Here is a 14,673-nt window from a genome sequence, read left to right as displayed (position 1 = left end):
CGGAGGAAGGATCTGAATTTAGGTGAGAATAGAATCTATAGAATTAAGGAAATAATTTGGTAATTAGTTAATTGTGCAATTTGAAGATGAATAAAATGCGCGGGAATCTTGGGGAATATGCTTTTGTTTTGTACGGAGTAGCAGATATCCTAGTAATATCCTGATTTTTATTTTATGTATTCTTTTTTAGCGTTTTTTTTTAATATTAAAATAAATTTAGGTTTGAGCTTCTCTTTAATTTGTTCTTGCGTTACCACCAAGGAATCTGTGTTTCTTTCGTTACCATAAATTATCGTAATTTGGAATAGAACCAGTTATTGGAAACCTAAGGAACTTAGGATTATGGTCAAGTTAGAAGTGCTTTCACAGATTTTTAGTTAAAAGTTAATGTACAATAAATATTGTATATCGAATACGGGAATAATGTAAAAATGTTTAAAAGTTATCGCGGTATAATATAAAAGTTATATATTCTATATTGATAATTTTTTCGCTTTAATAAAAATTATTTCATTCACTAATAGGTATAAAGGTAATTAAACATGTAAGTCAAAGTTAATCAAAACATGTTAAAATTACCAAAACAAAATGAGTAAAAGTTATTGCGATTTACAATAAATTTATTATACCACTACAAGAAATCTCGTCGTTAAAAGCCAATAATCGTTGATTAATGACGGGATTTCCTATCGTGAACCCGTCATAAAAGGGGGCCGTCGTTAATGGAAAATGTCGTCGTTAACCCGTCGTAAAAGACATTTTGCGATGGTTGTTCCCGTCCTTGTTTGGTTGTTAGCCCCGTCGCAAAAGATTTTTGCGACGGGATTTTTAACCCGTCGTAATTAGGTTTTCGTTAAAGATACAAATTTTTGTAGTGTACACCGTGCATGCAAGACCTGTTGAAGTGTTTTTTTATTGCATAAGTTAAACATGGCATGACTAAAGTAAATACAGAGTTAAATTAATAGCCCAAAATTTTTGAAAACTAAAATAGTTATCGTATAAAAATAAAATAAAATTACATGTACTCCTCTATCTCCCTATCTATTTTCATTTTTCCTTGCCTGTTTATTGGATCTGTCCACGTTGGACTCGATATTGACTCGTAACCTACTACGATTCGCCCAATATTGACTTACTTTAAAATGACTCTTTTATGACCCGATTTGCTTTTCATCGAATTGCATTGGGCCTCCCGACCTACCAGTTAAATAACCACGTCTAATCTAGGCAGATAAATACGAGAAAGAGCGCCACTACACAATGGCAATGACGTGAAGTTGTTAATTAGTAACTCGATACGATCTTAGCCTCTCAGGCCTTGCGTATATGTACTACTCAAAATGTATGTTCTTTTGCAATAAACTGAAAGGCTTGTATTATAATGAGTGATTGGCAAACTTGACAAAAAGAAATGTGTCAACTAAAATAGAACGGAGGAATTAATTAATTGGTAGAGGATTAACAATAATGGTAAAAAAAAAAATTGCATTTAAATAAACTTTATAAGGGGTATAAAAGGTTGTTCACATAAATCATCAAATTGTCTAAGTGAGGTGATTCAAGAGTTCTCGAAAGACAGTGTCTTGAATATTCTTCCTATAAATTATTAAATTGTGTAATTGTTGTCTTGTTATTGCATTCTACTACTCCCTCCGTATGTAAATAGGAGATATACTTGGCCGGTCACGGGTATTAAGTAAGAATAGTTGAATGAAATAAAATAATAAAGCAAGTGGAGTTTGGATAAATATTTTAATCAAGTAAAATAAGTGGGACCATTAAATTTTGGAGGGGTAGGGGGTTTATGAAATTTATTGTTTAATGTGTTAGTGGGTCAACTCATAGGGTAAAATAAATATATTATTTAATTATATGATGAGGTTAAAAAGTTACTAAAAATGACAAGTGTATTATTTTTGGATCTTTTACCAAATTAGCTACTTCTACAATTTTATTTACCAAAATGACTACTTTTTAATTTTATTTCCCAAACTAGCTACTATTTTGACTTTGAAGTAAAAACTAATTAACCGGTTTGAGTTTTTTTTTTTTTTAGTGAACCAATTTGGTTTGAATTATTTTTTAAAAATAGGGAACCGATGTGGTTTTTTAGGGACTCCGGACAGATTTAATATATAAATTTTGGGTTCTTTTTGTCTTTCTAATATTTAAGTTGACGTCACTGGAGCCTGGCGTTTTCCAATTTCCCCAACTGATTTATTTTTCATGCATATTTTAGGCTTAATTATTTTTCATTATATTCAATATTTTGTAATTTTGGTTTCAATCTAATAAGAAATCGAAACTCTAAGTACTCCGTATGCATGTTAATTTTGTTTCCTTATGTATAAGGAACTTTTGATTGAATGTATTTTGTTTCATAGTTTTATTCTACTTCAAATGCATGTTAATTTTGTTTCCTTATGTTTGTACTATAGTTTTTTCTAATGTATAATATGGAGTATAAGTTATTATTTCTTTAAAAATAAAGTACGGAGTAATTGTTCTTTGGTTTGTGATTATGTTTTGGATTGATTATATTTGAGAAGACTTTGGGGCTATTAGCAAAGCAAATTGTCCATTTTTGTTTTTTGCTTTTTTTTTTTTTATATAAAAAGGGGAATGGTTCATTTAAAAAATTAACTCAAGAAAATACAAAGTACTTACATTTTAGTAAAAAAATAATAACAAGATACTAAAAAAAACCCAAAAAAATTGGTTCACTATATATTACGGAGTAAAAAAAAAACCAAACCAAACTAGTTTAATGTTTTTTTACTCAAAGTCAAAATAGTCATTTTGGTAAATAAATAGTAGCTAGTTTAGGAAATATAATTCAAAAGTAGTCGTTTTGGTAAATAAAATTGTAAAAGTAGCCAGTTTGGTAAAAGGTCCTATTTTCTATTTATATGGCCGAAAATGGGAAGTGGGTCTCCTATTTTAATACGGACGGAGTACATATGATGATATGAAGTATTACCTCCGTTTCAAAAATATCTTTACAATTACTATTTGCACGGGCTCCAATGCAATATTTAACTATTAATATATCCAATTTCTTATGTGAAAAAATTATAAAAATTTGATATTCTAAAAATACATCCCGAGATCAATCTAACAAGATCTTACATGTAACGTTTTGATGTATATATTGGTGATAATTTACGGTTAAAGTATTTATACTTTGGACACATTTTCCAAAGCGTAAAGAACTTTATGAAACGGAGGTAGTAAGAAGTATGTATTTGCTCTTTTGTTATGACAAAAAGTTTGTTTCTTAGACTATTAGCTTATACAAATTACTTTGGCTACCTTGGGAAACCAAATCAAGTTCAAGTACGAGGAGCATATTTAAGATAATGCAAAAAGTGCACTTTTTTAATTTCATGAGCATTCTCTATTGCGGCTACAAACCTAATAACGTAAACATTATTTGTTTTGTTCAATTCAATAAAAATAAATTATAATTTCAAAACATGAGATATCACGTCATAGCTTAATATTCACAAAATAGATTTAGATAACTTTGGGGCACGGTCTCCGCCATCCAACAACTAGTACAATCAAACATGAAAAAACATACACGAGCAACAATCTTGGTCTTGGAATAGAAGAAAGCATGTAAAACGACGGGCCGGGCCGGGCCGGGCCGGGGTAATACGATCACTCATAACCGTACATGTATTGGCAGCTTGGGTACAAAACCAAAAGCATGGAGCTAAAAGCGCCACACTGTTGTGGTTCACATGGTTCGGAAAAGGCTTGGTCTAGGCATGTTTTGCAATCTTGAATGAGCAAATCAGGATTGCATTGAGCTATAACGTGATATCTCATGCTTTGAAGAACCATGCTGCTAAAATAGAAACCTTGCTTATAGTTGTCTTCAGCGTTCAAGAGAGTTAATCTATGTAAATCCCTGATATCATCTGCCACCAACGAAGCATCCGGGGTGACTTTTTCAGGGACGGACATTCTTTGGTTCCGTTTGTAGTTGCCCGATTATGGCGAAGTTAGCCACTTGTACAGTGCAAAATCCTCGCCAGACTATGGCGGAATTTCCTGTTGCACACTCTACGGAATCTGCTAATCCTGATGTTACATTTCGTACACAGGCAGCGCATTCATTAGCGCTCACTGTATCACTTCCTCTACAATAATAAAGTCCTTGTGCTGCTTCTGCATCACTACCCTCCGTGCTGCTGCCCGATAGATGACCTGTAATAATTAGACCTGTTAAAAATCGACCCCACCCGAAAATACGAACAAGATTTTATGACCCATAACCCGATTTTATTTTATGAGCAACAAACATAAAGGTTACCCATTTCGGATATTCCATATTAAAAATGATGTTTACAGGATATATACCAACATATTTCAGTTCAAATAGGAAAACACCAAGTTTTGATTTGCAGGTTCCGGTTCCATTTCGGGTATCTCGTTTTTTGCTCACTCTGTTCGAATTAAATAGGAAATTTAGAACAACGGTTCGCCACTTTTTTCCCTTTTTCTTTCCTTTGTAATATCTATTTTGTTTTTTTAATAAAGTTCTTCATTTTCTTCCTCTTGTATTTCCAATATTTTTATATATATTATCATGTCTTTTCTTTCTTAATTATTTTCATTAGTTTCACATTCCAATTTCAATTGAATAATTATTTTACGGTTTTTCTAAAAAAATCATATTTACTTATCGCCTTTTGTTGTTTGATTTTCTATTTCGTTTTTCATTCTTTTTCTCCATTGTTGCACAAAAAAAGTAAACATGAGCATACTTTTAAATAAAAAAATAAAATATTGTGAGTCATAGGTTCAACAAAACTAGTTCCATTTAAGCAGATAGAAACGTCGAACATCTATGGGTATCTATATTTGTAAGAAAAAACTTATTCATTTAAGATGTTGGATTTGTCACGATATATGAGTAGTTTCAATATTTTTACTTTATTTTTTCTACTATAAAGTTATTTCTGCTTAAATAAATGAACTTGAAATTATGAAATAAAGCACAAGAAAAAACTTAAATAAGTTGAGGAATACTTTGTAGTTTTGGTCTTGTAGACAACAGAATAAAAAAGTAAAATTGGTAAATAGCTAACTTATATCATATCTCATCTTATATACCACGTGATAACACAAATTCTTATTTAAAAGTGGTGTAGTACAATAAATATTGTATATGGGAGTAAAACTTAACTCAAAATGAAGTTATCCCCGTATATGTAAAAGTTATCAATTTTTTTGTGATAATGTGTTTTATTTTATCATTAAAAACTGGATAAAGTTATCCGGATATATAATAAGTTTAGTGTACACCATGTGCGTGCAAGACCTTTTGATATAACAACTAAAGCCCGTCTAGTTCACCTTATTTCTCCTTATCTGATCTGATCAAAACTTATCTGATCTGATTTGAACTTATTTTTTCTGATCTGATCTAAACTTATCTGATCTGATTTGAACTTTTTTTTCTGATCATATCTGATTTTTCATAATTAAGTTTTAGATAATAAAAAAAACTACAATTATTAATTAATATTAAATAATTTACATGTAAAATAAAATTTATTCAAATTCATAATATAGTTATTATAAATTATTCATTTGACCTTAGTCATTATTTAATTATTCCATATACTAGATAGACTTGGACATGGTCTGGATAGATCGATTCTAAGTTGGACATGATTTAGACTATCGATTCTGATATGGACATAATGGTTTTGACCTGGACATTTTATTTGGATATACCGGTTCTGATCTGGGCAGATTGGTTCACTTTTGATATGATTTGTACATATCAGTTCTGATCTGGATATGCTTTGAACATATCAGTTATGTTTTAGACATGAGCTGTATAAATCGGTTCTGTTTTGGACACGAGCTGTATAAATCGGTTATGTTTTGGACATGAGTTGTACAAATCGATTCTGATCTAGACATGATCTACACATACCAGTTATTCTCTAGACATGATTTTCACAGATTTGTTTGATCTGGACATGATCTGTACAGAGAAATTATGATCTGGACATGATATGTACAGATAAGTTCTGATCGGACACACCGGTTTTGATCTGAACATGATATGTATAGATTGATTATGATCTGCACATATCGGTTCTGATCTGCACAAATCGATTCTGATATGCACATATCGGTTCTGACATGGATATGATCAGATCATACCAGTTCTGACATGGACAGATTAGTTCTCTGGACATAACCTTTATAGACCGGTTCTGATCTGGACATGATATGTACATATCTCTTCTGATCTACACATGATCTGTACAGATCGGTTATGATATGTACATATCGATTTTGATCTAGACATGATTTGGATATGATATGATTATACCGATTATGATCCGGACATATCGGGTCAGATCTAGACAATAAAAATTTTGTATTAAAGCAAAAGTAGTTATAAAATATAAGTAATAATAACAATGATATAAGTATATATCAATAACAAAAAATAAAAAAAATTGGGGCGCGGGCAGCTGCCCATATTTTCAGCAGGATCGGGTTTGCCATAGCTAGAGGAGTGGGGGCCCAGATTGTATCTCGGCTCCCCTCCAACTTCTTGTAGTTCATTTGATTTTTGTAGCTTGTTAAGCTTGTAACGTTTTATAATAATAATAATAATAATAATAATAATAATAATAATAATAATAATAATAATAAGCTGATCTGATCTAAATTTATCTGAATTATTTTTCTGATCTGATCGATCTGATTAAAATTTGAAAGAAGTAATAAGTTCATGAAATAAGATGAACCCAAACAGGGTCTAATGCATCGTTCTTATGAGGCGTGGTTAGCAATTTTGAAAACAATGAGTACATTATGTAAAATAAAAATGTAAGTTAAAAATTTTCACCTAAATCTGCGTGAACAACGAGAGCGGCAAGAGTCTTGATAAAATTTTGGCCGTACATGGCGCTACGAGGGACGGTTTTTGAGCAACTGATCCCGAGAAAGGCATTCTCAGTGATAAGGGTGGAAGTTTGTTGCCCATAAATTGACTTGCAAACTAGGAACAGAATGAGAAATCGTGCTTGGATTATTGCTTGTTTCATTCTTTTAGAGAAGTATTAATATTAATATATTAACTAATAGTGTTGTATACAAGGTTAGACGAATGAAGCAGCATTTTATAGAGAGTATTATTAGGATTTAGGACCAATTCTCTTTAGTAATTCTTCTGCTTTGTTTAAAAATACTTGATAATGTTTACTAATCCGTATAAAGTCGTCTTTGGAATTTTTTTATAGAGGAGAATAATTCCAATAAATAAAATGTCTTTGACTTTGGCAGTGCCCTTTCATTCATAGATATCGAAGTATTTAGTACGAGTTTCCGGACAATAAAAAAATACATTTCGCGTAACATATTACCGACTTAATTAAAAAAAAAAAAAAAAGAGTAGTTTATTCAAATGTTACATTAGTATTAATGACAATGAATTTTAAAGTGGACATTAGTTAATAATATTGATTTTTAATATCAACAATTAAAAAAGGAGTTGCATTTAGATGCAATAAATAAAAGGGAGTCACTTTGTAATTTACTCCGCATTAAATATTTTACGATCATTATGTGGTTGAACTTAATTTTTAAAAGAGCATTAAATTAAAATATATATATATAAAAAAAATATACAAGGTTTTTGAGGGAAAAAAATTGCGCTTTATTATATTTATTGTAAGAATAGGGTTGTAAGTACTAAGTAGACCTGTCAAACGAGTCGGTCGAGTCGAGTTGAGTTATAGAAAAATATTTTCGGGTTCAGGTTAAATCGGGTCGGTCACTTTCGGGTTCGGGTTTACAAATGCTTGTTCAAGACCTAGTGTTTTGGGTTCGGGTCGACCCAACGGGTTGAGAGATTTTAAAACGCGTATTATATTTTTATTAATTTAGGTAATAAATATATAAAATACAGGCACAAATTAACGAATTTTCCTACACAACTTTATATTTAGTCAAATTCAACCATAAAATGACGTATAATTCAAATTAAAATTATATTACACCCAATAATTGAAAAAACGTGTTCAGTCGGGTTTTGACCCATTACTTTTTGGGTTGCTCGGGTTCAGATAAAATCGGGTTATGAGTCTCAAAATCTTGTTCAAGACCCAATATTTTTGGATCGGGTTCAGGTCGGTTTTCGAGTCGGGTCGACTTTTGACAGGTTTGGTTGTAAGGGCCCTCACATGATACTCTCCTTCGGTTTAAGGATTACTAATTTACTACCTATGTTTCAAAAAGATATTCACATTTATTATTTGCACGGAATCCGGTGCAATATTTGACCGTTAATATATACAATTTTACATGGCAATAAATTATAAAAATATATTTATAAAATACATTTTGAGACAAACCTAACAAGACATGTTATATTAATTTTTAATAGATATAATAGTACGAATTTATGGTCAAAGTTATTATTTTTTGTAATATGTTTTTTAAAGCGTAAAGAACTATGGTGTTATTTGGGCACATTCTTGTAATCCAATCGAGACTCCGAGTACTCGAGTAGTCGAGACGAGTACGTTCTGTCGTTGAGACTTTGACTCTTTTCATCCTTTTCCTCAGTAGAATTTTCACCGTCGTGAGTTTTGTGATGACGCCGCTGAACAAAAATTCCCAATTTCTGAAACCCTAGGAGAGAGAGTTTTCTCATTGCTTCCGAAGCTAAATATGATTCTGCTAAGCTCGGTGCTGATTTCCAGTAAGTAGAAGTCTTTTGTATTCGTTGTATTCCACTTTTGGTTTAGATTTGATCTTAATTACCTTCAATTTAGCGATATCTATTCTCATTTGCAGATTTTTTTTTGTTGAATTTATGTTATTGGGCATCAGTCCTATTGCTCTTCTCTAAGCATACCTGAATTATGTTGATTACTCTTTTAATTAATTTTTGTTGGTAATTAATATATATGAATGAATTGAAAAATCACCTTTCCTTCGAAATTCCCATGTTTGGTTGCTTGCAGTTCTTGTAACCAGTATCAATTAACTGTGTCTACTTCTTGGTATTTGATGCTTATTTTCATATTCTGGATTTCTGGGTAGTGGTGTTTTATTTTGTTTTTGTTGATTTTGCATTGGATTGCATTTATTATTACTATGTGTTGCGTAACATTTTCACAGTGTTGGTTGAATTTATAATTGCATTTCTTGAAACAAATGTTTGATGAACCGCATTTGTCTTGGATTGGCAACTTTATATGCAATGACATAAGCTATAGTTCTACCTATCTATGTACAAGTGTACAATGATATCCTTCCTGATTTTCAGATGTTCCATGGACTTAGGGAGAGCACTGGATATGTAAGTATGTAACTCCTAAAAACTTCACAGAAGAACTCATCTATCCGTTGCGTTTTTTATGTTTATCACATGAGCTGGGTAGTGAGACTCATGGGCCTCATGACTCGTGAGCCAATGCGCACTGCATTTAGCATCGACCAGTTTGGGTGGCTGCCTACTGAGATAGCGCTTGGGGAAAATCACTTGTAACAGAGGTCACCAATGTTGTCAAATTGCTGATATCCGGAGTTGAAGTGCAACTGCCTGTTTAGGTTTTGATCGCTCTTGGCCTCCACAGGTCTGTTGTCGATTTCATAACAGCATTTATGTCATTGTGCTTAAAGAGATAACCATGTATTCCTGAGTCCTGATGTCCTGCTTTTTGATGAATGAATATGAATTTATGATCAATTGTTACTTGGATATTATGTGGAATTCTCTTCTTTTTAACTGTCTGATGATATGCGTTCTTCTCAAGTTCTTATTTGTTGTTCCAAATATTATATTTCCCTGCCTTCTTCCATTGAGTAGCAAGCTTTCCTTGTGCCCTTGTGTATTTCTCTCTTCAATCTGGTACTATTCTACAGATCAACCATTTGGGTGTTTCCTCTTGTTTCTGTGAAATTTCTTCAACATGTCAATAAAATTTAGCAAATGTCACCATATAATAACAATCATTTGGTATTTGAACTATGTTGCTTCTTATCAAGTCAAAGCAGATAGTCATTCAGATTTGGTATTTGAATATTGAATCAGGACTGAGGGACTGCAGATTCTTAGCCTAAAACCCAACTATGTGGTCATTGATTGAACTTAAGTTTTTCTCGATCTGATTGGTTGCACACCTAAGCCCTGTAAGCACTACTATCATTTTGTGTAAATCTGTTTTTTGTTATCAGTAATAGAACAGTTGAATGCTTAAGTAGTTTGCTTGCCCTCTCCATCGTCTGCAATTGACTGTAAATCAAATACATGTTTGATCAGTAGGAACTAGGAACTCCTTTGATTGACAGTCCAGTAAAACCATTATAAATTAAGCACAAATCCCATTTCATGCATGTGTGGTCTTCAATATGTACGAGCATAATGTTAGGATAAATAGGAAAGAGTAGTGAGTCCAGTGACCCAAAATGCTTTTGGAAGATCATAAATAAAACTACTGGTTGATGTGATGATTATTCTTTACTGTTTAGGGGCTTTGGTTTGTTTCACATGTGGAATTAGGGGGCACTATAGTAGAACAAAAGTGAAAATGTCTAGAAAATTGCAGAACTCATGTTTTTATAGAGGTAAACTAAGAAGTTTGAGGGTATCCGTGGTTCCATGACCCTTCAAATATTTTTCCTGTTAGATAGACATAAAAAATGGATGTGTCATGCACATCTTAATCTCTGGTAATTCCTCCTCAACTTGATTTGTTTTTGTCGGATTGAAGAATTTAGGATTCACAAAGAAAATCTTTGCTCAAAAACCCAGTTAACTACTGAGATCTTTTGAGGGGTTGATGCATATTCTCTAAATCTAGTTCCATGAAAATTTAAATCACAGCTAAACGATGTTTACATATAGTACAGTTGTAAGTGTTCCTAATATTCACTGCAGTTATTGTGTTTAAGGTTGAATTATTTCTCTAATATGCAAAGGAAGGATGTTCCCCCTAGGTGCTTGAGAAATTCGGTGGCGTAACCTTGCCCAATGAAAAACCACATAGAGTCCTATAGAGACATACATGGTATAGAGAGAGTAAAGTTGTGCAGAGCTAGGAAAGAGGAGGGACCCTAGAGAAGCCAATGCCAACATCCCGCAAATAATCATCATTTCTTTTGGAGAATATTTAGTTGTTTGTGGTGATGATGGCAAGTGTATGGTTGGTGGTGGAGGAGGTGATGATGTCGTCAATGATGGTAGTGGTGGTGGTGGTGCTGATGATGATGATGATGATGATTTTAAGCAAGTAGCAAAAGCACAACAATAGAGGAGAAGCCAAAGAGTAGAGAGTAATATGGTGAAAGGGTTGGTGGAAAAGGGGGAAATGGTATCTTCTCCTTGACTTTTTAACTGAAGCAAGCTTAGAAGGAATGTGACCATGAAGGTGAAGATACAATTTAAGTAATTTGGATTGAGTGATTTCGGCGGCTCAATCGTAGGTGGTGGTTGATGAATGTTGTTGGGAGACATGGAGAAGTTGCAAATTACTATAATTTGCTGAAAATTTGGCTGGTCTCGAGTACCACTTTGCTCCATCTGAGATTGGAAGGTTTGGTGTTAAGGAGGGAGAGATTGTTGTTAATGTTGGAGAATGTTGGTTTAAGAGTAAGTGAATTTTATAGGTTATGATACTTGTGAAGTTTGCTGACGTATAATACTCTTCACTTTGAGGCTTTTGTCAAAGTTTGCTGACAATGGTCTTCACTTTTGAGGTTTTGTAAAGTTTGCTGACGTAAAATGCTCTTCACTTTGAGGCTTTTGTAAAATTTGCTGATGAATGGATCCATACTACACTTTGACTCGACATCGCACTTTGACTTTTCAGTATTTAAATATTTATTTAATCCACCGTGCTTCATTGCTTTTGCCTACACCGGTGGCCGGTGGCCATTGGTTACTTCGTCGACGTGGGCCTTACAGACGTGGGCCATTGACTACTTCGCCCACGTGGGCCTTAGTTTAGAATGAGTCTTTTTCTTTAAGTCCATTGGGCCTTAGCTGAAATATTTATTTACTCTACCGTGCTTCATTGCTTTTGCCTACATCGTTGGGCGATTGACTACTACGCCGACCTGGGCCTTAGAGCAAGATTAGCGCTGGTCTACGCAATAGTCTTATTGAGTATTAACTTAAGACCTCCCATTTAAGTGGAAGAGTATGACAAAAGTCTGAGCAAGAGTCTTGGAATTCCAAGACTCTACTTAAGACGTTTAAATTGTAAATTCAATCTCAATTATTTTTATTTTTTATTTTCATAAATTTTAGGAGTCTTGAATGAGTACGATGGGTGAAGTGGAAAAATTAAGTAATCTGAAAGGGCCTCGACAAGAATCTGATTAATAAAAAGATGATGTGGAAGTCTTAGCTTATACTAGCGCTAATCTTACTCTTAGTTTAGAATGAGTCTTTTTCTTTAAGTCCATTGGGCCTTAGCTTAGATTACATTCCTAACTTCTAGTATCACCTGGGCTCTGTTGGTCTAATAAGTTGATAAATGATAACTAAATAAGATACGATATGATAAGGACAATTAAATTTAAATAAGGGCTAATAAGATAAATAAGATGAATTAAGGGCTAATAAGATAAGATAAGATAAAATAAGTGAAATAAATGGGCACATGGATTATGTAAATGACAATTAAAACACTCCCACCTTGACTCTAGTAAAGTAATCTAACGGTTTGAGGTGTGCCGTAATATAATACGGAGTACCTTTTTCTGTTTTTCATTAGTTTGTAATACTTGTAACTAAGTGATCTTTTGCACTATTTACATGAGTAAATTCTTCTGACCGTTTTCGGTGATTTACAGGTAACTTACAATATAGTCACATACTTCCTCTGTTTCTGAAAGTTCTTTACGCTTTGAAATATGTGTCCAAAATATGAAAAGTTTGACCATAAATTCTCACTATTACATACATCAAAACATTACATGTAACATCTTGTTAGATTGGTCTCGGTATTTATTTTCAAAATATCAATTTTTTATAATTTTTCCACATACGAAATTGGATATATTAGTAGTTAAATATTGCATTGGAGTCCGTGCAAATAGTAACTGTAAAGAACTTTCTGAAACAGAGGTAGTATAATCTTACTATTTTACTTTTTATTTTTTGTACTTGTAAATAATTAAAGATATTTCTAATTTAAGTTGTGGTGGAAGTCAAACTGTAACTACCAAAGAAAACAGAATATAAAAGGGTCAGCGCCTCAGCAGGTAACCTTGTTTGGCAATCTGACATGAAAGTTATTGTATATTTGTATTAGCTGGCAGCGTGCAATAATAATTTGTCCGACTTTTACTCCAATATGAATACTTGTCTTTTACTCTGTAATTGGATTTCGTTTATTTAACATATAAATCAGGTTTAGGTGATAGTGTTTATCTCATAATAGAGTTCTATGTCTTTTAGGATATTTAATTTATCGCTTAGATTTAGGGTTTCCAATTCATTATAAATATCACCAATATAATCACGAATCTCTAACAAAAAAAAAATATGAATACCGGTCGCCTTCCATCGGAGCTCGAATCTAATATTCTTGAAAGAATATCGGTTAAATCGCTTTTCCGTCTCCAATGCGTTTGTAAGCGTTGGCGTGATCAAATCAACAACCCCTACTTCATAAAATCTCACATTAGCCAATTTCAAATTCATAATGAGAATTCCACCTCCTTCATCCTCTTTGATTTCAATAATTCATCATCTCACTTACATGCGATAAATTTTGATAATAGTTCTATCACTTTGAAGCTCAAGAAGCTAGGTAGACGTTGTGTTCCTAGTGATTTTATCGTTGTTGGTTCTAGCAATGGCTTACTTTGTTTCTGAAAAATAGTTTATGATGATCCCGGAATAAAAAATACAATAAGGTTTTCGGTATGTAACCCTATAACTGGCACCACGTTTAACAACATACCTCACTTGGTATTAAACTATGACAATACATGTAGTCCTCATATGGTTGGGGTTGGTTATGATTTTCGGAGCGACGATTTTAAAATATTTTACTCATCAGATGATCATGTTGTTAGTAAAGCTTGGGTGTATAGCTGTTCCGGTATTGGAATCAGGTGGTGTGGTCGGATCTTCGTATCTTGAATGTGGAGGTGATTTCCTGCAAAGTGAACCCCGAACCCGGGGAGGTTCCCCGGATCGAAGCCTCCGACGCCCAACATTAGTGGAATATCATAAAGAGATAGAATACAGAGAAGAGGGAGTAGAGAGTGTAGAGAGGTCCCTTTTACCTTCCCCCATAAATGAGTATTTATAGGGGTTTTAGATTATTAGGTCATGGATTGGGCCTTGGCCCTTATTACTCTTTGGGCCCATAATACTAGAATATGATGTTCTGGTATAGAAATGGGCCAACGGGAGTATCCCGTACAACTAGCCCCCTCAGAGTAAGTACAACCGTCTTAGACTGTTGTGCTTGCTCTGAAAAAGTAATCACCCCGTACAACTAGCCCCCTTATCTGCAGAGGTTCGCAGAATGGGCGGATATCTTGATTCTGCTCATGAGTCGAAGATATGCAGATAAAACTAATAATTTATTTTGCTTGCTCTGGCCGATTGGGTCCTTTGGTTTTTAGGACGACTAGCCCCCTCGATTTTTTAGGACGAAGTCT

The 14,673-nt window shown here is 33.3% G+C and overlaps 1 protein-coding gene and 1 long non-coding RNA gene across 3 annotated transcripts; one reads left to right on the top strand and one right to left on the bottom strand.

Annotated features, from left to right (window-relative positions):
* Positions 1–3,372: 3,372 nt before the first annotated feature.
* Positions 3,373–7,167, bottom strand: LOC110795091 (plasmodesmata-located protein 6-like). Its single transcript, XM_022000070.2, has 2 exons — positions 6,890–7,167; positions 3,373–4,218 (listed from the first exon to the last, which is right to left on the bottom strand). Exons 1-2 carry the CDS (start codon positions 7,086–7,088, stop codon positions 3,962–3,964), a joined length of 456 nt encoding a protein of 151 aa, XP_021855762.2. The 5' UTR covers positions 7,089–7,167; the 3' UTR covers positions 3,373–3,961.
* Positions 7,168–8,539: 1,372 nt separating this feature from the next.
* LOC110795544 (uncharacterized) lies at positions 8,540–11,894 on the top strand. 2 transcript variants are annotated; one of them, XR_008922483.1, is made up of 4 exons: positions 8,540–8,746; positions 9,317–9,626; positions 10,085–10,182; positions 10,945–11,894. It is a non-coding gene; the product is annotated as an uncharacterized lncRNA (long non-coding RNA). The 2 variants fall into 2 exon arrangements; XR_002535321.2 differs by having other exon boundaries at positions 8,543–8,746; positions 10,085–11,894.
* The last annotated feature ends 2,779 nt before the right edge of the window (positions 11,895–14,673 follow it).

This window comes from Spinacia oleracea, chromosome 6, assembly GCF_020520425.1.
Source record: "Spinacia oleracea cultivar Varoflay chromosome 6, BTI_SOV_V1, whole genome shotgun sequence".
In the NCBI taxonomy this organism is placed as follows: Eukaryota; Viridiplantae; Streptophyta; class Magnoliopsida; order Caryophyllales; family Amaranthaceae; genus Spinacia; species Spinacia oleracea.
The sequence above is the reverse complement of the archived record's forward strand: the minus strand, read 5'-3'. Positions and strand labels throughout refer to the sequence as shown.

Coding starts and splice junctions, on each gene's coding strand:
- LOC110795091 (XM_022000070.2), bottom strand. CDS start 7,088: ATGAAACAAGCAATAATCCAAGCACGATTTCTCATTCTGTTCCTAGTT. Junction 4,219..6,889: donor CGTTGTTCACGCAGATTTAG/GTGAAAATTTTT, acceptor TAATTATTACAG/GTCATCTATCGGGCAGCAGC.